Source organism: Electrophorus electricus, chromosome 11, assembly GCF_041902795.1.
Source record: "Electrophorus electricus isolate QZ-2024a chromosome 11, ASM4190279v1, whole genome shotgun sequence".
Taxonomy (NCBI): Eukaryota; Metazoa; Chordata; class Actinopteri; order Gymnotiformes; family Gymnotidae; genus Electrophorus; species Electrophorus electricus.
The window spans coordinates 797,281-820,013 of NC_137507.1; the positions used below are offsets into that span (position 1 = coordinate 797,281).

The following is a 22,733-nucleotide window of genomic DNA, read 5'->3' on the forward strand; positions in this document are numbered from 1 at the left end:
ATGTTACGTAAACAAGCATTACGCATCATGTGTCCCCAAACCCATTGTAAGCTTATCTGAAATAATCAAGCAAGCAAATATTCAAACAAACAAACAAATAAATAAATAAGAAATCAAAACAATAATAATTATTGTTACTGGTTCAAATTATTATTATTATTATTATTATTAACAGTGGTACTGATGGGAATTATGAAGAGTGGGTAATATGTGATATCTTATAACAGTTAAACATATATTTCCCCTTTTTAAAAATTACCTTGATATGGCACCGCTAAATAATATTATAAATGCTGATTTGCCAAAGTGTCATACTCAGTTTAACAAGCGTTAAACTCAGAACAAGCTTCCTCCCTCTTCATCTCCTCGCTCTCTCTCTCTCTCTCTCTCTCTCTCTCTCTCTCTCTCTCTCTTCTCTCTCTCTCAAGGTGTGTGCTTTTAGCAGTGACGAGAGCCCTGCGCTACGTTTTCCTACAATGCGCCCGCATTCAGGATGACGTCCCCATTTCAGGCGACATTAAGAGAAAGCGGGGCCTTTTTGTACCAGTGTGATAAATCAGAAACATTTACATTACGGCCTTCACAAGTCCCATCTAAGTTATCTAAACCTTTTAGCTCCACTTATTTTTATTCGAAAAGAATCCGACAACTGTGGTTCCCGATTTATTTTAATTTGATTATTTTTCATCATTTGTCTCGAGCAGCTGGACTTGACATGCCTGATGTGTGAGGCCCAACGTTCTCAGCCTTCTCTCCAACCGCCATCATCAGTGCGCTGCAAATAACCGCTTTATTAGCCAGAACAGCGCGAAAGATACCTTCTGATCCGCCAATGTACTTTAGAAATCAGAAATGTACATAAAGTCTTATTTGTATGACATATTGACAGAGAAGGAAAGCGCTGTACGTAAAAAGACCTAAAACATACCCCTGAAAATATTCTTGATTCCTGAAACATTGCATCTATCTATCTATCTATCTATCTATCTATCTATCTATCTATCTATCTATCTATCTATCTATCTATACATTAGATATAAAATACATTATATATTTTTATATTTTATATTTTATATACTTTTTATATTTTATATACAGCGATTTGGTTATTGTAAGACATAAACTAGTTTCTATATTTTATATTTATATATAAAAATATAAAATATATATAAAATTTTGATTTAGTAAACTAGTTTATATGTCTTAAAATAATCCAAATATGAAAATATAAAATATATATACAATTTTGATTTAGTAAACTAGTTTATATGTCTTAAAATAATCCAGATCGCTGTTATGATCATATTAAATATTAAAACTGAAGTTACTGCCTCTTTATTTTAGGTACAGACTTGGAATCTTGCTTTCATGGTCGTCGTCTCTATGGCTTAAACAAACATGGTCTGGGTTTGGCTCTCATTTCTCACTCTTGGTCTGGGTGTCGGTCTCGGTTTAAAATCTCAGACAAGACCGCATTTTCCTGCATGCAGGTGGTATTTACCTCCTTCCACCACTAGTCTGTTCTGTCTCGGACAATTCACATCTCTCATGCCTTTATGGCAGCATGTGCGCATAATTCCTATATGACAGCGGAAGTCATTCCCACTACACGCAGGTAATCGTGTCATAACACCAGACACGAGTACAGTCATTAATAACCCATGAATAGTCATAGCTGGTTATGTCATTAATGGGTCATTAACTACTGCAAATATTTGGCTGGCAATATTATTTCATGTATTCAAGTCTTTGATCTTGGACCTTTTGCCAAATATTATAGTACCATATTATTATAGTATATTATCACCAATAATATTGTTAGTAGAAGATACATTTTCAGATTCTGAAGTCTAGCTCTGATCTTCAGATAAAACTATTGACCTATTGAATTTAATACAGTATGTGTATAGACTAATACATGAATTCTGTTTTTCGTTGTTGTTCTTTGTTTGGTTGTGGGGGGGGGTGTATGTTTAGGTGCAGTTACTGTTTTTCAATGTTTTCACTCTCCAAGATGTGCTTCTTTTTTTGATGTTGTTGTTGTTCCTTGTCCATTGTAAGCTCCTCCGTATTCCATTGGTGCACTGTAGTAAATTTGTGCCACCAGGTTGGACAGAAACACTCAACAATATAATGGTAACTCGGCCCTTCCAGAGAGCAGAACTACACCTTTACCTTTTCAGAATGAAAAACCTTTAGCCTTTGGAATGCTGTCAAATAAAAGCAGATGAGAGATGTGTGGATTCTTCAGGACAAGAACCTCAGCTCTGTATGTGCAGATCAATGATGACACCCTTCTGTCTCAGGTCATATGGTGCTGGTCAGTGATGACACCCTTCTATCTCAGGTTATGTGTGCCCTCTGATCAGTTTTACACACAAAGGCTGTCTCTGCAGTGATGGAGGACATCCACATGGATGAGCAATTATGAGACTTTTTAGAGACCTCACAAAGTGTTTATACACTTTGAAAAGACAATGTTGCTCATACTTCTGTCATGCTCTTCACAGTCTTTTGACAGCTTGTTTTTTAACCCTAACCTGGTTTTAAACATCATTCTATTTTGCATGCATATATTGGTTTTTCTCTGAAACACTCACTACTGCTGTTACAGTCTCCCTACATACATGCCTGTGTCTGCTATGGATGTAACCCCCACCCTGTTTTGCCTGAGTCTGTAGGACTGTCCTAGTCTAAAAACCCCAACTTCTTTGTAGATGTACCCTTGTACCCCTGACTTGGCATCTTGGTATTGGTTTCAGGCGAAAATCAAAATGCCAGTAAATTTGGGAACATTCCTGAAAAGAGCACATATATGTTAGTGGACGTACTGAAACTGACCTGAGACCAGTTTTGTATTTTGGGACTCTCTACTTGTGTTTCTTTATTGGTCAGTACGATGTCCCCAGGAAGAAATCTTCTTTTGTTTGCCTGGTGCTAAACCCACAGTTGGAAGCCTGAGCTTCAGTGTCATGCTGAAATCTTCAGCCTCAGTCGCTCCAGAATCTTTACATCTGAAATCGATTTTACATGTGAAACATGTTCCTTCTTGTCAATTCCATAAGTCCTCACAATGGCTTCACAATTAAAGTAACTATTAAATTGTAATGTCCATAATCACACGCATCAGGATGCCCGATCTTTTCATGTGGCATCTGTTGTGGATTTAAATGCTGATGTGAGCTAATGAGATTAGAGGTGAAACAACTTTGGAACCTTTCAAGAGGAACAACATGGATATTTAATGAGATTCTAATAACACACTATCAACCACAACACCTCCCTCACGCACACACACACTTACACACTCACACTCACACGCACACTCACCCACACACACTCACACACGCACACACACCAACTGCAGAACACTAGGGGACACCACAGAGAAATGTTTGGAGGTGCTTCTCAGGACTGGTCTGCACTCATACTCGTGTCCACACACATACTCGATGACTACGTCATACATTACGCTGACTATATGTAACAGGAGCCTGGCAACAGGGCAAGGCTTCAAAAGCAGTTGGATGATTCCGCTATATCTTACTGGCAAGCATGTACAGCTGTTTGGGGTTTGTTAGCATTATTCAATATTTCCTTTTCTTTGCTGTCATTGGGTCAGCATTTGTGTGAGTGAGGCGTGTTTAGTGCCGCATGATGGTTATGCGCTACACACACATACAAGGTTAATAGTGACAAAAGAAAACATTATCAGCAATAAAACATTTATGGGCAAATTGAATAATCACAATATATACTATTTAAATGTACTAATTTAATGATAAATACAGTATTTTCATTAGACGTGATATTATTATTAATATTAAAAGGAATATCAGTAATATGCAGATGGACGAATGCTATTCTTACCGTGGCTACGTTTACATTGGATTCATAGCTCGAAAATTAAAACCCTTCATATGAACACCTCTGGAAAGAGAGTAATTGGATTAGGCTCAAACTGAATACTTCAGTCCGATTGAAAGGGGGCTGTACTTTGACAATCCGCTGAAAAGTGAATGAGAGTCACGTAAACTCTTCAACCCGACTGATTTCACAGTTGGATCTTTATTATAGTGAGTGAGAAAGATCTCAGAATTGTACTGAAGGCATCCAGAGAAACGGGACGATTCAGGAGCTGTGCAAGAAAAGTGCTTCTTTATCTACAGGATGTGTGTGTGTGTGTGTGTGAAGTGCATAAAGCTGGTACCCCAACAAAAAAAAATCCTCACGGCCTTTAATTATTTGGACTTCAAATCAGCTCAGTGGTATGAATGAATGAATTTATATCTATATAAGCGCCTTTCAAGGAAGCCAAGGTCGCTCTACGATGAACACACACGGCATTTACATGGAGCCACACAGGTGAGCAGCACTATTCAAATGCAGTGGGAACACAAGCCCAAGCTGCATCTGGCCCAGGTGTAGCCTCCATCTCTGCTGTCTGGCGAGGAGGCACCTTCACAGGCCTTCACAAAGCTTTCAGATACGGACGCCACTGCCTCACTTGTAGACACCGTTCGAAATTCACTTCTAAGGTAGCCTATAACACCTGTATATCTATTTGGCTTCTCTATAGGACTCACATAAATGTTAAAAACCCGTCAGCGTTTCGTTATGATAACCTCAATATTAAATATGGCGCCTCGGACGAGGTGCATTTTTATTATAACTATTGTAGATGTTAGTGGATACAGGCAACATATAAACACTGAAAACATTGAATCGGAATAAAAACATTATGGATGAGAAAAATCCCTGCATGTAAACGCAGAACTGTGCGCTCTGGGTTCCCTGATGTGTAATACTGATGGGCCTCAGAATTAGGACTGGTACACCAGCAGAGGACTTTCAGCTATTTACAACTTTAGTTATATGGATATGCTGGGCATTTATTAATAGTGTTATACTGCCACCTTGTGAGCACTCATGCATAACATCTAAAGAACCTTTGCAGCATTTTTTTGTAAACTTGAAATATATATATATGTTTTACACACACACATACACTGGAGAAACCAAGCGAAGGTTTGCTGATCATTTTATGCAGCACAGTCAGACCATCAGAATTAAAGATTTGTCATTTTCCAGTGGCAAGGAGTTTAATGCTAACAAACACTCCCAGTTGCAGCTGTGGCAGCAATGAAGTTAGGAAACTTCAAAAGGAAGATATTTAAACTCTCAGAAATGTGAACATCTAATTTAAACATCAGCTTCCTAACATAAACCAGCTCCACCTCCTAGACCTTCACAAACCCTTTGCTCAGAGTTCTACATCAGCCACGCCTCTCCCGCATGCCTGACTATAGTCAAAACTGCAGTGAAGGTTTCCAGAGAGGAGACTTCAGAGGTGCTTCACCAGCTACACAAAGGGATTATATGCATCATTTGTCTTATATGCACTTGTGCTTTTAAATACATTAATCATTTCCAGTACGAGTCACACTGTCCTTCTCTCCCCTCTATATGTCCTCATTCACAGGCTGACAACTCATGTGAACCACTCACATAGGCCTGCATTGTCCACATAGAAAACCAAAGCATCAGTGCCAGAATGGGTGCAGACACACCCGCTGGGCCTCTGCGGTGCTGTAACGTTACATCAGATCCTACTCATCCCCTCCAGAGGTGGCCTGACACAAGAGGCCGAAGCCACGCTCACCCCCGTGGGAAGATCATGCCTGACTACGGAGTATCACAGAACACAAACAAGCCCAGAGCAGTGCTCGACTCCGCTACGGGACTCTGAACCGCCCAGAAGGGCCGTGTTTACATGTGCCTAATGACTTGGCATTTGCCGTTTCACCATTGTGTCATGTTGGTGTTTAGAAGTATCTGAAGGGTCCAGAACATGCCTAGCAGTTTAACATTCTCCTGTTTCTGAAGAGAAACATGTGTAGCACCAAGATCAGAAACAAATACATCTGACTGCTCTTCAGACGTTTCCGGTATTAGCAAAAGGAGCACAGAAAAACCAATTATGGCTTAAAAAGAGCTAACTGAACTCCTGACTCAGTTGTTTTAGAGGTCACTCAGACACTGAAGTTTAAACAAAGGAGGCATGGCAGTGGTTGAGAGCCCATGTTTACTGGTTTATTGTTTTCAATGACAAATGTTCACAACACACCCTCATGTCTTGTCTGAAAGATCAAATCATGCTGTAAAGCTTGGCATGTCTCAATGTAAACTCCATACAATGTGACAAAGTACTCCTTTTTAATCTGAATACATCTGCTATGAAAGCTGACAGGAGTGTGGGAGCAGAGCCTGGTGTTAACATGGTCCACAGGGTCTTGCACCACTCCTCACCAATGCACTGTAAGGGAGGATGAGAATAAGTTACACACCAAAGGAAACTGACAAAATGTAAATATAACATGAAAACAGGCTTATTACATCGCATTTTTTAAACTTAATCAAGTACAAACACAAACATTCTGGACTGTTTACAATATCTTATATAGGCTATAACTTCAGCAAGAAATGGGCTATGGCAACCCAAAGATAACTCATGTACCTAATGGATATGAAGATGGAGCTTGGCGAACAAGCCAGGTCATTTCTTAAACTGAAGTGTGTGTGGAAGTTATTGCCATTACAATACCGTACTTTTGTCACCAGGATATGAATGTCATGGCAACCACACAGCCATTGCTGCCAGGTACCATCTATCTGGCCTTGTAGGTTTTTGTGAATTTTAAAGCCTTTACCACCAAATAGAAACAGTCAAAACAAGCTGGCTAAGAGACCGAACCAGGCTAGTGACCTTCCAACACACAGGCTGCCAGAAATGTAGTCATCAGCAGTACTATATTCCTCCCCCTTCCCCAAAAAACCTAGTCAGTGAAGGGAACTGACCAATTACAACATCCCAAATCCACCAAGTCTTGAATGCACCCACTTGAGTGCCAGAGGTGATGCTACTCTTTACTGTATTACTTAGCGGAAACACTGGGGATTTTGGTTATTGACAGGCACAGGATTGCAAAACTCTAACCAAGAGATGATTACTGCTGGGTTAAGACAACATTGGCTAGCTAGCTGAGATGTTTTCAATCATCATGTCTTTTTTTCTGTTCACTGACATATTAAACAACCCAAATCAATAAAATCTGAACCAAACCTCAGAAGTAGAAGGAAGTGTCTGCTCACCTAACGAAGTCTCCGTGCTTCTCTTTCAGACTCGAGAAGTGTGAGCACATCTCCCTCCCTCACTGGGCCCTTCACATTCCTGATGATGGACCGGTTGCTGTCATCCATAAATTCAACACGCACCTGGAATGACAGGAGGGAGATTCATTATAAACAAACTGGATTTATACATTTCTGTAGAAGAACAGAAGTAAAAGCTAACAAACTATTAATGGAAACTGGGCGTTAAAGACAGACTGATGCCTATGATAATTTAACACCAATTGAACAAAAGAATAAATAAAACAATTTACTGCTTCACTGAAGTCATTTAAACATTTAGTCTGACGCTGGACTGGTTGATCAAAAGCTAGGTTATAAGAATAATGTCTCCAAGTTCCTCAAAGCTATATACAGTATATTTAGGGTTTTGAATGCTGAGAACTTCAAGTTTCAGAAGAACAGTTTCGCTTGCAAAGACGATTTGAAGTATTTAAGGGGGAGTGTCCTTTGCTCTGTTGCACCAGAGTGAACAACTTTCTGCACGTCTGCCCGTGTCTCGTGCACCCCACGTTCGCCGCTGCGTACATTACGTCATCACAAAGACTAACGTCTCAAGTACGGGTTTATCATCTTATAATTCATATCTGCAGTTAAGCTTTTAGGCATAATAAAAATAAACTGCCATATGAGAAACGTCAACAAAAATAAAAGCATTTTTCCGCCTCGGTGCGTTAACACCACAATCATATTTCACACATCCGTTGTAGGTGCCAGGCGGTGGTGCGCGCTTACCTGGGTACACTGGCCCTGAGATCCGGTCCTGCCCAGCACCTTCGTGACCTGGAACATTCACAGTTACTCTTTAAAAAGCTACAAGTTACAGAAACATCTTTAATGAGAGCTACAGGTGGCCAAAGCCGTAAACACACGAGTGAAACACGACGCGACGCGACGCTTCATACGGCTCAGATAGCGTTGACCATGACGACGCAACACTTTAACCCGTTAAAAGAAGCACTGCAACTCATTAGCGCCACAAAATTATGAACATCGGTGTTTTATGTACACGATGTGTAAAGTTAAACATGTATTTGATTAAAAATCAACCGTTTTCTTTAAACAATACTGACTCTGGCGAGCTTGATGGGCTGCACGCGGCTGGCATCCATTATTTCAGCGTAGACGGAAAAGGAAGTGGCGTAGGGTGCGCCGCCGTTATATAGACTTAAGAAAACTCGCTCCTTTTCATCTTATTATAATTACTCCATTTATATATTACTATTGTGGTCCATGTATTTGCGTTGTATTTCTTTTGGAATAAGGGTAAGTATATTATGCACGCATACACACACACACACACACACACACACACACAATGAAAAAAAATACAGACCAGATTTATTTCCGTTTCCGTATCATTTTAACAGTACAAGGAGGGAAAAGTCCCGTAAACATTCTGGACGGAATAGTGCACATTAACATTATTATTTACCGCTCAAGTGAAGTCTAGTAAGATAAGAATAAACATACACATGAAAGTGACTAATTAGAGGAAGTGAGGAAAAGTACCCTACATGTTATGCTGCAGAATCAGTAGACATCACGATCCCAGAGATCTCGTATCTGTAGCTGACCTACTTTGAAAACTGCTCGACACTTAGGATAAGACCCGGTAAGACACGTTTCCACAGACTCATTTTTATAAGACAAACAACCAAACCACAGCTATTTGGAGACCCCTTGACATGATACTGTTTGCGCCAAACATGAACTAATTAAGTCACAATAGAAAACCTGAGGGAACTGATTAGTGGATAATTAGATGGGTTACCAATGCTTGGCGCAGTGAAGGTGTGGAAGTGAGAGGGCCTAAATATACTGTATATCGCTTTGAGGAACTTGGAGACATTATGTTATAAATGTTATAAATAACATACTTAAATTTAAGATAACCTATTTAGCATACTAACATACCCAACTTCAAGCACTGAGTGATCCTGGATGAGTCCATCATTGCATGGATCATAGCCTTACCTGATTGGTAGCTGCAGGGTTCTGTGCCAGCCCAGGAGCACCTCAAGGACCTTTGCTGGCTCCCTCTCTGCTCAGCCTGTACTCCTGGTTCCTGTTCTCTGATGACTCGGCCATTGTGGGGTTTATGAGAGGTGGACAGGAAGATGAGCACTGGACCCTGATGAAGGACTTTGCCCAATGGTGCAAAAGGGAATCAACATCAACTGCAACTAAACACCCACAGAATGAAGGATCTTGTGATGAAATTCATGAGATAATAATAATGATGATTAATATAATAATAATAATAGCATTATTATTATTATTATTATTATTATTATTATATAGCTCTAGATGTCCATTCCCCCTAAGACATTTAATATTTATTTGTGATGTTTACAATTCTATGTTCCACTTCTGTAACACCATTTTCCCCCATTTATTGCATGCTGTGCTCTTCTCTTTATACATATCTTCATAATGGTAAACATGTCAATCTAGTCAGGTCTCAGTACAGACAAGCTGAGGTGATCAGCAGTAGATCTTAAGTAAACTACACAGAAACTGAAAGCTCAAACAATTTACAAATTTGATGCAAAATGGGTCTTTAATTTAAATACAAATGGTGTTAAATAAATCTTAAAAACTAAATTTTCTTTGCTTAGACATCCATAAGCATCTAATCTGTTTTGTTGTCCTGTGTTGTCCCGCAGGGTTTGGTTTTGGGGTTCCTGCTTTTCTATGTTTGTGGCCTTTGGGACAAGTAATAGAAGTTTAGTTTTGCATATCACCTATTTGCAGATGGCATTTTCAAGCCTAATGATTTCAAACCTAAATCATAGGTTAGCTGGGCCTTTAGAGTGTCTGGATACTATCAGTCTTAATGTCTTACATCTTAATGCAGATAAGACAGAGGTTTTGATTGCTGCTTGAGATGGATTAACCCCTGGATTAAACAAAGCCTTGGGTCTTATTTCCTCTGCTGACCACTCCATCTTGCATCATTTAGGTGTTATATTTGACCAGTTAATGATGTTTGACCCCCCATGTTAAGCAATTGACCAAATCTGCTTTTTTATTTACATAATATTCGTAAACTGAGATCCGTAGTCTCAAACAAACAGCTGCAGAGGTTAAACATACTTTAATTTCATTTAATTTCATATTGATTTTACTGAAATGTTTTTGATTTGCATAGTCGGATCTACCTTAATTTGTCTGCAGGCAAATCCAGAATGCACCTGTAATCCAGAATGCCCCTGCAATCCAGAATGCCCCTCCATCAAACAGATAATCTCACATAACCCCTTTAGTAAAATCTCCCCACTGACTTCCTGTTGTGTACAGGATCCAGTTTAAAATTCTTCCTATGACTTACAGAGCACTGCATGGTCAGGCCTCCACTTGTACAGATGGTCAGCTCCATCTGCTCCATCTACCACCTCGCTCTCTGAGATCAAATGAGCCAGGTCTACTGCATGTTGCTCATACTCACCTACACACTCGTGGAGATTGAGCATTCGAGATTGTAGTACCTAAACTGTGGAACACTTTGCCCAGTCTTTTGAGGTTTGCTGTTTTCTTGAATATTTTAAAGAGCAACTAAAGCTGTGATGTATATTTTTAAACAGGTTTTTGAGTAAATATATTGCCCTCGATCTGTATTTTTGTATTTACTCTATGCTGTATTCTGTTATGTTTTTTATACTTTGTGATTTGTCCTTGTAAAATGTCTGGGGAAAAGTGCTATATAAATACATTTTACTTAATAACATTGCTTAACAATGGTTAACACATAAAAAGAGCAAAGTTGATCCCATTAAAATAACACAATCAGCATCTGCTTCAGTATATTTATTGCTCTGACGTCCCAATCTTTTTTCTTATGTCATAATATTTAAGATTCATTACTCTGATGTCATAATCTTTCTTCTGAGGTCACAACACTTCTTCCTATGAACTATAATTCCTTTATTGGACTCATTGCTCAAACCTATTATTCTGTTTATGTTATTCACATATGTCATGTAATCATATTCTGATATGGTATCACTGTTGAATGGAAAGTCTGATGATCTTGATTACAGCGTAATATAAGTTTGTTGATGCAGTATAGCTCCTGGAAACTACAACTAATATAGAATGGGATAATCACTGAAATTTGTGTTCAGTTCCAGCTGAATATCTTAAGTAAAATTTGGAATGTATTTTTGCATATCATTAGAACAATAAATATATGGAATTCTGTTCTGAATGTTGACCCTTTTACATTTACAGTTGTGGAGAGAACATTATGAGTATTTGTCATCTTTAGAAAAACAAATGCAAACTGATTTTTGTTAAGATGCATTTTTCGGTCCTCCACGCTTCTCTAAGTTTGCTCTGGGTGTGGTACAGCATGCTATCTTCAGTGCACGTGATGTCATGTTCATGTTTAAAAAATAGAGCCGTCCTTTTGTTCTCTTCAAAGAGCATGATTACTCAATGTTGTTTTCTTTGAATTCTGGCATGACTAATGTCACAGAGCATGTCTGAATCATACCTGACCACCTTTCACATAATTTCCTCAGTGGAAGCAGGAATATATGAATATATGACCTTTTCATCACACAGCTTTGCTTTGTTCACTTTTAAGTATCAGTTATAGTTTGAACAAACTAAACTGCTGTTCACACATCGTATTTCCTGTTACAAAATATAATCGTGTTGCAATTCTGCCCTGATGATCTATGCTCATGGTATGTATAAAGTATCAGTGTTATCACATTGATTTATAAGTGGGAAATCAAAGGTTTATATGAGCATTACAGCTGACTGTGTTCCAGGTAACAAAGGCTATGTAAGGATTGGGAAACCCCATTAAAAAGCAAAAACAAGGTAACATAAAACAAGACATTAACCTGGGTGGTGCCATTATTAGAAGCACTGTTGACACAGCGAAACTTGTCATTTATTGATCCCTTGTGAAAACAGATTTACAGTTTCCTGGAAAACCAAAATATGTTTTTATTTTGTACTAAAATACATGCATACATCCACATATATCAAGCCATTAAGTATATTTTTATTTAACAGTTATATATTACTATCTAGACACTTCTAGTAAAGGTATGTAAATTTAAAAACACGCTAAACTTACCATGTCTGGAAAAGAAACTAATTGCAGTAAATTATTTTATGTCATGGATGTGAGAGATGTCTGGCTCGATCCCAAGTATCTTTAAACAGTGTGGGTGTAGGTGAAAAATCCTGCAGTACTGGGGTGTGGTTAGTGAGTGTATAAATGAAGGAATGCTTGTAGTTTCATCATTCAGTACCACAAGAGCACCTAGGAACACCTGGTCATGCGGAGCTTAGCCCAGGGCGTCTGGGTTCTTTTATTCTTTAGCTTCAGTATGGGTGAATCCAGGGCTGTCCCAGACTACACAGGAGCAAATCGTAGCCTGCAGCTCCAGGCACTCAAAGCAGGTATACTGGAATACCTGGGAATGGACAGACCACCAGAGCCCAGAGAACGGGCCTCCCACCACCAGCTGAACACAATACACCAGCAGTACAGGAGCATGCTGGCTGAACAGGCAGGAACAACACTACTCCTTCAGACTACAGGTAACTGGCTTTAGGTCTTGGAGTCTCAGGATCTGGACATTCTCCACTCAAAATGCTTGTAGTCTAGTGTCTAGTACTAATTAAAGTCCCTTTCTTAGTGGGGGGGGGTTGTACAATCCTTGTGACAAATGTGTAAATGTGGCATTGTATTAACTGTTTGCAAAGCAAAAATTGCCTTATCCATGGGCATCCAGCAAGCACAGAATTACAGTGCAGTTGGTACACATGGTCATTCGTATGCAGGATTTATATATAATCACACTATGTTTTAATGTAAAACTATGTTATATTATGATTTGGAGGATGTGTGAAATGTTAGGCTTAGCAAATACTAAAAAATATCTGCAAAAAGGGTTCCTATCAACAACAACAACAAACAAAAACCAAAATAAAACAACAAACAACAAAAACAAAACATTTGCATAGTTTTATGTGTATATCTGTAACCTCCTGTACCAACATTTCAGGTAGTGCACATATTCCAGAGGCAAGAGTTTTTAGTATATTAAGTAAAGTTAGATTAGTTAACTAAAGCGCTAATGCATTATTGTGTTTACCAGTGACTTTAACAGAAGAACGAAGACTCTAATCATTTGTCACCAAAGAAATTCACATGCTAGGCTGTAGGGTGTAGGGGTTGGGTGTAAGGTGTAGGATGTAGGGGGTAGGGGTTAGGGTGTAAGATGTAGGATGTAGGGTGTAGGGGTTAGGGTGTAAGGTGTAGGATGTAGGGGGTAGGGGTTAGGGTGTAAGGTGTAGGATGTAGGGTGTAGGGGTTGGGTGTAAGGTGTAGGATGTAGGGGGTAGGGGTTAGGGTGTAAGATGTAGGATGTAGGGGGTAGGGGTTAGGGTGTAAGGTGTAGGATGTAGGGGGTAGGGGTTAGGGTGTAAGATGTAGGATGTAGGGTGTAGGGGTTAGGGTGTAAGGTGTAGGATGTAGGGTGTAGGGGTTAGGGTGTAAGGTGTAGGATGTAGGGTGTAGGGGTTAGGGTATAAGGTGTAGGATGTAGGGGGTAGGGGTTAGGGTGTAAGATGTAGGATGTAGGGGGTAGGGGTTAGGGTGTAAGATGTAGGATGTAGGGTGTAGGGGTTAGGGTGTAAGGTGTAGGATGTAGGGTGTAGGGGTTAGGGTGTAAGGTGTAGGATGTAGGGTGTAGGGGTTAGGGTATAAGGTGTAGGATGTAGGGTGTAGGGGTTAGGGTATAAGGTGTAGGATGTAGGGGGTAGGGGTTAGGGTATAAGGTGTAGGATGTAGGGGGTAGGGTTAATCTTGTTAAAACCTTTAAATTTGTTTTTACTAAAAGACATGCCATTTTAGCATTATAAATCATAAAAAAGAAACATATGTATATGAGATATGTCATTAAATTTTATAAAATTACTCTAAACAAGGATGCAGGAAAATTTTTATTTCGTTTTTAATAAACTTCAAAACACTAATTTAAGGGTTTAAGATAAGATTTTTAAAATGTCAAACATTTTATTTAATGGGACAGCACCCCATCTTGGTAAGTGTAAATGAATGCTACTAAAGTCATTTAAAAAATCTCTGCAAAACCTGTTTCAGAGTTTGTGCCTGTGAACACTGAGCACTGCGTTTATTCTCCATAGCTGCTACTACTATCACCCAGCAGCACACTGGAAGATGTACGAACTTTCCCTCACCAGATCTTTCCAGCAGCTCTGGTGTTTTGAAACATATCACATTAAAACCATAGAAGAATGCTGGCAGGGATGCTCTGCAAGCATAAAAGCATGACAATGGTTTCGATTCCTCTGCTTACAGTGCATCCACTGGGTCCTGAGCAAGTTCAGATTGCAACCACGGGCCCTATCCACTGGTTCAGGGCCGTCTTCCGCAGGGACACCCGCATCACTGAGGACTTCACACTGGTACAAGCACAGCTGCTGTTTCTGAGACGACCTACAGACAGTGCCATCTACGATCGACCACTGCTTAATCAGAACATTCAAATTAGAATTCACAAAAACTCCAGTTCATATTTGGAAAAAGTGTTTGATTTAAAAGGGCTTAAGGCCAAAGGACACAACATTTCCCTGGATATGACGGCTGCAGTTGAGGAAAGACTAAGACACAGCAGTCATGCATTATTAACGGTGGATCTGGGCTTTGTGACAGGAGAAGAAGGCAGTTCTGAACCCACACCAAGACTCTGCTTAGAACTCGAGTTCTCGGTGGGGAAGGTAAGAAATGCTCGGTCCGCTAACCACGAAGACAATCACTGTAGTCAGAAGTCTCTCAGCGTTTCCTTTGAGGAGATTGGCTGGTCAGACTGGATTGTTGCTCCTTCTGCCTACACAATGCACTTCTGTGATGGTTCCTGCCCACACAATTACAAACCAGCCAGCATGCACACCCAGATAAAGTCTCGTCTCCATCGCCTGTCCAAGGGAGCAACACCTGGGCCGTGCTGTGTGCCTGCTGCTTATGAGCCCATGGTTCTCATGCATTATGACAGTCGTGGGAAGCTAAAAGTGTCATCTTTTGATGATTTGATAGTTAGCAAATGCCACTGTGCTTGAACTAGTTCGTTTCGATGAGAAATGTCTCAGGTGTACAACATTCCCTCGCAGGAGAAATATACCTTACCTACACTATTGTGAAATAGTGGAAGTGTGGAAAAAATGTTGTTCTTATTAGGTTACATTCCTGGCATTCTCCTAAACAGGTAAACATAGCTCTCTTTTACTTAGAGGGTAAAATACCTGTCTTTACATGAACATTACAAATAATTAATTTCAGATGGCAGGTGCAGATTATTTATTATAACTTATTGATGACATTTTTTTTATTTTTGTTATTTTTGTATGATACAGGTGAGGAAACTGCATTTGTTTTTCAAAATATGAGTCTTTATTAACTGTTGCACATAATATTTATAAATTCATATTTCACAGCATTTGAGTTAATCTAATTAATTTATATAATTTCTGTTCATTATGATAATATTGCACTCTTTGCGCTTTACAATGGTCCGTTTTTATTGAAAGATTCTAATGTTATTGTGCATAAACAGACCTATTTGCATTCAGGCACTTTTAAGCTGTCTTTTATGACATTATTTCAAGGTCTAGGAGAACCATAAAACAACCCAAGATATGTCAAGTTCAGGCCGCAGCCTTGAACACAGCAGTCTGTAGCAAGATGACCTTGACAAACAAACGAATGACATAAAGGGTAAACATAAGTAGCAATGAAGCAATGAAGCTTTTTCCATTTAAAGATAAGAGCTTATTAAACATTTCATGCACCATCCCCACACACACACCTCCCAATACTGAAGCAGTGAAAATATCAGTGGAACAGAATGATATCCTGAAACCCAGAGTACAGAAGACAGTTTAAAACCAGTTTAAAACTGGTACAGAGTACAGGAGACAGTTTAAAACCAGTTTAAAACTGGTGAAAAGTGACAGTGCTCTAGATAGCTGAAAAGGCAAATTTAGGCAATATATGTATGTTTGACCTGCAGTGAACCTGATAACAGTGTGATTAAAAGAAGAAATGCATGCTTCTTATTCAGATGAAAATAACTTATCAAGTCAAATTATGACAGATTCTATTCGTTTGAAACTTTAGGTTAATTTCAATAATTATGCTTATAGCTCTGCTTATAGTTCTGGTAAGTCTAACATTAACTGTCATATAAATTATTCAGTACAATATATGCTGGAATAAAGAGATGTGATGTGTGTTAGAGCATTAGCAGGAAATATGATACAGTGAGCAGGTGTCTTGTACACAGAATAGGCTAAAACTAACACAGCGAGCAGGTGTCTTGTACACAGAATAGGCTAAAGCTAACACAGCGAGCAGGTGTCTTGTACACAGAATAGGCTAAAGCTAACACAGCGAACAGGTGTCTTGTACACAGGCTAGTAAAAAGTAACTTTAGAAAATTTGGAGTATGCTTTCTGTGCTTATTAACAGATTAACACAATCCTTTATTCCAAATATAGAGAATCAAAAGCTGTCTCCATGTATAAAGACACTAATAGATGAGATGTTATTTGTCGAGTCCACCTGGCATTATTATTTGTCTGTCTTTATTATCAAATAAGATCTTTCTGATCTCAACAAACCTCTTGCAACAGCATATCAGTTCCTGACACAGCAGAAGTTCAGCTAACAGTACACACCAAGTACAGCCCACACCAGGAACACAAACGAAACCCTATGAACAATAATGCTACTTTAATTTCCACCTGTGTTGGAACTACTGAGAAAATATGGCCTCTCAACACAATATTTCTATTTTTCTGTAATGTGCAGTCACAGGTTTGCCTTAACCTTTCTCTGAATTTATTAAACTTTTCTAATATGTAACTAACTTACTTTTCTGCTGTAAGTCTAGAAATAACCACATTTGATCAACTTTTCCAAGTGTGACACTCCATTCTGTTCATTCGTAAGTGTAGGTCCACAGAGCTCAGGAGGTGTGCTCTATAGTTATTTATATCCTTACTACAAATTGATTTTTTTTTTTATTCAAATGCAACCCATTTGTAAAGCAACATTCAGCTTTCTGGACTCTTTGATTTCAGAAGGTTGAAACTAGGTCTGCTAAACTTGGCCTGTGCTGTGACCCATGTGTGTTGTGCATGCTTTGTGGAGTAAACAAAAAATAGAGAGGGTTATCAGAGGTTAGAGGTTATTGGCTAGAACTTTCCAAATATGCTTTAGATTTTATTTTAAAGTGTAGAATTGGAGACACACATGTTCACATTGACTCCTAGCTACCTAGCTAGCTTACACTAGCCTGACGCATCAGAGCATGAGTACCATTACTGATGTTGTATGAGCAATGTGTTTGAGTACTTCACTTATACAAGCTCTCCGTCAGTGAAATACTGAGACAGCCTTTAAAAGAAAACTCCAGTGTTCTGTAAAAAACGTGTCATAATTACTGTTTCTGCTAATCAACCATGCAGTACACATGCAGTAAACAGATTAGGTTGAAAACACTGAACTATTCCTTTAAACAGGAAGGATGCAGGAAAGTATCTGCCCGTGAGTGTGAGGGAACTCTGAGGACTTTTCTAACCAGGTACAGAACAAGAAGGTGAAGGAGAGACACTCCTTTAACAGTGTTGCTTATTGTTTATTTATTAAATCAGATATTTTTAACTCCAGTCCTGGGGCCTTTGCTTTCTACATCTTGAATGAATCTGGTAAAACGTACAGCTCCTCTGAGTGTTCTGTCTGTGAGGGGTAGAAAGCAGGATCGTTGCTGTAGATAGCTTCATTTTTGTCACACTGAAGATACAAATCATCATCAGCTGAGATATGTGTCCTAGAGAAAGACAATGGAAACGCAGCTCTGTTCAATTGTTCAGACCCTCACTCTTCACATGACTGCATACAAGCCATCTTGTATATTGCAATTCTTATGATAAAAAATAAAATAAAACCGAGTTTTAAAAATCTGTATTGTATAACTGTATGTCTGGGTGAAAAACTATTTGATATCTCTATTTCTATGGCAGTTGCAATAACATCAGTGAGAACTATCAAAAATATTTGTTTGTCTAAATAACAGGATTCTGTGCTGCAGACAGTATGCTTTACAGATATGATGTAAAGACATCTTTACAGACATCCAGCTTCATGAAGTTTTCCTATAATGCTCTGTCACCTTTACCACCCAGCTAGATTTCAGAGCTCTGCTGTCTGTTCCCAACCAAAACCCTCCAATTAGGGACTACTGGTCATGTCTGAAAGAGTCCGGTCTTCTTGCATGGACAGTGTGGGTGTAGTTAAGATGGCTGGTGTCTCTGTGGTGTAAAAATGGTGATCAGAGATCTTCAAAGATGTAGCTTCAGCTGAAAGAGTGTGTAAGACTTTGTGGTTTTGAGTTTTCCAGCAGGAAAAAAAATGGAATCTAAGAAATATTTGATGCATGTAGGAGGTTAAAATTTCAGCAGACATGAGACAAGGAATGGAGACAGGAGAAACGAGACATGAGACAGGAGACAGCAGAAGGAGACAGGAGATATGAAAAGGTCAAATGGAAGCTATGACAATACTGTAAAACATCCACCTCCATGTTTGTTATTGTAAAATACATCTGCACACTAAACTAACAAGAGGTGACTGAAAGTATCTTATTTTTCTCATTATCTTGACATTAAATGTATTGATCTTTAACTTTTAGCCCCATAAATTCACAAAGTCGACGACTTTTGACGAGAATAATAGTTACAGTGTATATTTTATCTTAGCTCATATGTATGTTATGAAAAAGTTCATCTTGCACTCATAATCAACTAGGTCCTCTTCTTTGTATACTTTTTGTAACACATTAATTGAATTTCATGCCTTTAGAACATACAGCCGTTTACAACATGGAAGATACTCAACAGCTTCCTCTTTTCTATGATAGTTATACCAGCATCACTAAACCATTGTTGAGTGGAGAAATCTTACCCAATATAGGGGACCTAGTTGAATAAATGAGGAGATTCCTTCATTTCCTTACATAATCAGGTGTGTTTGGTTAATTGTCATGACACCACTCACCCTGGACACCACCACTTCCACACCCTCCCATCAGACCCAACTCCCAGGGCCCTTGCAATTTGACCTTTAAGGCAACCCACACCCTGCCCTGAGCATATAATCCCATGTCTCTTTTCACTACTTCATCATATACATATTCAGTATATCTCATATTTTTACATTTTTATGGTATTCCTTAGTCTGTATATTGAGTTTTTGTTAATTGTCCAGTGTCTCTACTCAGTCTATATGGTATGTTACATGGGCATTCACAAATAAATTCCTCATGTGTGTAACAACTGGCAAATAAGAAAAATGATGCCTCTGATTCAGATGTAACAGGGCGATATTTACTGTACCTGTGTGCCCCTCCTCCTTTCACAGAAAACTGTTGTGTGGTTGATAGCTCAGTGGTTCTGCACCTATAGTTCTCATAGACTGGGTTGTTCTGAGCTGTCTCGGTATATCCAGTGCATGATGTCCCATGGTCTGCATCTGTGTTTTTAATTTTTCCAGATTCTTCAATATTTGTTGATTTCTTATGCCTTAAGAAAAATCCTATTGATATCACAATCCCCAAAATGACAGGCAAACTAAGAAGTCCAAATAAAGAGTAATTTACATCAGGTTTTGCAGTACAGTTTTGTACAAGGATACAACTGTTATTTGAGGACATTATCTGCAAAAGACGAGAATTGAGAATGTGTCATTATAATTAAGTTCTAATCATTAAATGAATGATGAAATCTAAGTCCAGTGGTGTGTGTATGGTTAAATAAAGTGCAGGAAGTGAACAGTAGGTACCATTAACAGACCTGTTGCTGAAAACATTTATAACATTACAATGCCTTCATTTTCTCCTGCACTGATTACTGCAACTTTTTATGGTCTTCCAGCTAAATTGATCAACTGTACATCTAAAACTCAGCACCTAGAGACCTCATATCTACCAAACACACTGCACACTTGTCATATCATTTACCTAAACATTTTTACTCAAAGCAGCTTACAATTATGACTGAGTTTATCTAGAGCAGTTAAGGGTCTTGCTCAGGGGTCCCACAGCAGTAGGACTTGAACCAGCAACCTTCCAAGTACAAGGAAATTAATTTAACCACTGAGCTACTACTGCCCTGCACATCACACCTCTCAGCTCACACATCTCACCTGTCCTTCGCCAACACAAACATACTGCACACATCACACCTGTCAGATCACACATCACACCTGTCAGATCACACATCACACCTGTCGGATCACATGTCTCTCCTGTCAAATCACCCATCACACTTGCCCTTCAACAGCTGCATTGGTTCCGTTTTCTCCTGAATTAAGTATAAAATCCTTCTCCTAACCTTCAAAGCTCTTCAAGTTCTTGCTCCTACTTTCTTTCTCTCATGCTGTCCCTCTCACAGTCTTAGATCCTCTAGTTCTGGGCTTCTTACTGTCCCACAGACTCCACTCGCAACCATGATCCTTCAGTACTGCTGCTCCTAAACTTTGGAACTCTCTGCCAAAGTCTCTAGATAACTGCTCTTCTCCATCTTCATTTAAGAACCAACTGAAAACTTTCCTCTTTAGTGCTGTTTATCCTCCCTAGTGTTTTTCTCTCTCTCTCTATGTAAAGCATCCTTGGGTTTGTGAAAGGTGCTATATAAATAAAACTTTTTATTCTTCTTCTTATATACATTAGGATTTTTAAAAATACAATTTACATTGTATAAATTAATCCAACACTTACCATGTATAACTGTATCGCTTGGAAATGCAGAACAAAAGAGTGAAGTCTCATGAAGGGTTCCTTTTTACTGCACATGTGCTACAAAGGTTCCTCTTTCAGGGATCACTTCATGCAACCCAGAAACAGTTGCGCAGTTCTAAATTTTTGCCTTACTGTAAACTGCTCAACGTTGGTTTTTACTGATAAGGCTGAGAAAGGCTGTGTCTTAATGTCTTCTCAGAATGTTTAGAATGTGAATGAATCCAACAAATCATGAAGATGTATTATCTATATGAAGTCTCTGCATAAAAAATACCATTACTGCAACACATTAACCATTCTTGAAACCTAATGCTATTGATGTGTGATATAATTTTATATTTCCAAACTGCATGCCAAAATGAAATGGCTATATACTGGAAGACAGGGTGTAATATAATATATTTCAAGAGGGCTTAAATAATGAAGGCATAAGTATGTAGGACATTTTAATGTTAGACATTAGAATGCATAAGTGTGTAGGACACTGAAGCTAACCTAAGGGACTAATGCTGACAGGCTGGTTTCAAATGTTCACTTTGAAGAGGAACTCAAACAAGACATGCTATTAGAGTGAACAATTTTTGCCATTTCCATGTGTTGCAATTTGGGAACTTTCAGCTAATTTAAACACTAATTTTATGTACTTCTCACGATATTTTAGGTTATTTTTAATTATTCTCCCTCATATGGCAAAACTAATTGCCATATCTAATTGTTAAGTGTCTCTTAATTTAGTCATGTTCCATTCACACTTACTTTGGACAAAATAAAATATTAGGAAATATATGCAAAAACCTCTAAAACACACATGTCTTTGAGAACAGTGCTTGATCCAGTATTAAAATTAAGACTGCAAAATATAATCCTTGTAAAATGATTTGGTTTGATGAAGAGGGAGTTCATTTTGATCATCCCAACAGTTTGGCTAGATACAAACTCAAACTCCTGTTCAAAACAGCAATAAGACAGACCACAGCATGTTTCACAGCGATGAACGGGTTCAAATGAACTGTGAAAGGACTTGATGGGTGGAGAGGGCACATGAGTCTGTTCTATTTCCTCACCCAGTGTGAATTTTGTTAAGAATTTCTGGCCTGCTGTCAAATTTATTATTATTATTATTATTATTATCATTATTATTATTATTATTATTATTATTATTATTTTAAAAACAGGGACATACATACACCAATAGAAATTGCTTTGAAAGGGTCAGCAAAATCAGAATCTTGCAACAGATCAAAATCAGCCAGATGCTTCTGGATAAATGTTGATGTGTGTTTAATAATGAACATAATAAACCAATAACATAGTCAACCAACAGGCCAAAAGTCAAAACCAGAACAATGAGATTTCCAAGCTAGAGGGACATCAGGTAAAGAGTCAAAAACAGTCCAGGTCAAAGTCAGAGAATAACACAAGTACAAGATACCAAAACCAAATCCAAAAACAGTGTTGAGAAAAAGCCAAAAATCAGTCAGGAAACAAGAGAAGACAAAACACACTGAACTGCTTGGTATGTGCTGAAATAAAAGGCAATACTTTACATCAGAACAAAAGAAACACTGAGTGTTTATATACAGGGCAATGAGGGACAGGTGAAAACAATTCTAGGGAGGATGAATGTGAGACATCTGCAGGACTGATGGTCGTGTGGAGGTCTACCTGACTTCCCCTGGGAATGTTACCCCAACA

At 38.7% G+C, this 22,733-nt stretch overlaps 2 protein-coding genes and 1 long non-coding RNA gene across 3 annotated transcripts; 1 reads left to right on the top strand and 2 right to left on the bottom strand.

The window, feature by feature from the left end:
• Window positions 1–6,071: 6,071 nt before the first annotated feature.
• On the bottom strand, window positions 6,072–8,374 carry rps28 (ribosomal protein S28). The gene is made up of 4 exons (XM_027022296.3): window positions 8,265–8,374; window positions 7,927–7,974; window positions 7,153–7,275; window positions 6,072–6,316 (listed from the first exon to the last, which is right to left on the bottom strand). The coding sequence occupies exons 1-3, from the start codon at window positions 8,301–8,303 to the stop codon at window positions 7,153–7,155; spliced, it is 210 nt and encodes a 69-aa protein (XP_026878097.1). The 5' UTR covers window positions 8,304–8,374; the 3' UTR covers window positions 6,072–6,316.
• A 3,782-nt stretch (window positions 8,375–12,156) lies between these two features.
• Window positions 12,157–15,435, top strand: gdf15 (Growth differentiation factor-15). Its single transcript, XM_027022268.3, has 2 exons — window positions 12,157–12,756; window positions 14,543–15,435. Exons 1-2 carry the CDS (start codon window positions 12,492–12,494, stop codon window positions 15,298–15,300), a joined length of 1,023 nt encoding a protein of 340 aa, XP_026878069.3. The 5' UTR covers window positions 12,157–12,491; the 3' UTR covers window positions 15,301–15,435.
• A 247-nt stretch (window positions 15,436–15,682) lies between these two features.
• LOC113584993 (uncharacterized) lies at window positions 15,683–21,137 on the bottom strand. The gene is made up of 3 exons (XR_004776249.2): window positions 21,018–21,137; window positions 19,636–19,955; window positions 15,683–18,071 (listed from the first exon to the last, which is right to left on the bottom strand). It is a non-coding gene; the product is annotated as an uncharacterized LOC113584993 (long non-coding RNA).
• Window positions 21,138–22,733: the final 1,596 nt, after the last annotated feature.

Bases quoted from the DNA above. Each gene is read 5' to 3' on its own strand.
- gdf15 (XM_027022268.3), top strand. From the start codon at position 12,492: ATGCGGAGCTTAGCCCAGGGCGTCTGGGTTCTTTTATTCTTTAGCTTC. The intron at 12,757-14,542 runs GTAACTGGCTTT...CTCTGCTTACAG, and splicing joins ACTACTCCTTCAGACTACAG to TGCATCCACTGGGTCCTGAG.
- rps28 (XM_027022296.3), bottom strand. From the start codon at position 8,303: ATGGATGCCAGCCGCGTGCAGCCCATCAAGCTCGCCAGA. The intron at 7,975-8,264 runs GTCAGTATTGTT...TGAATGTTCCAG, and splicing joins AGCCCATCAAGCTCGCCAGA to GTCACGAAGGTGCTGGGCAG. The intron at 7,276-7,926 runs GTAAGCGCGCAC...CTGTCATTCCAG, and splicing joins CTCAGGGCCAGTGTACCCAG to GTGCGTGTTGAATTTATGGA.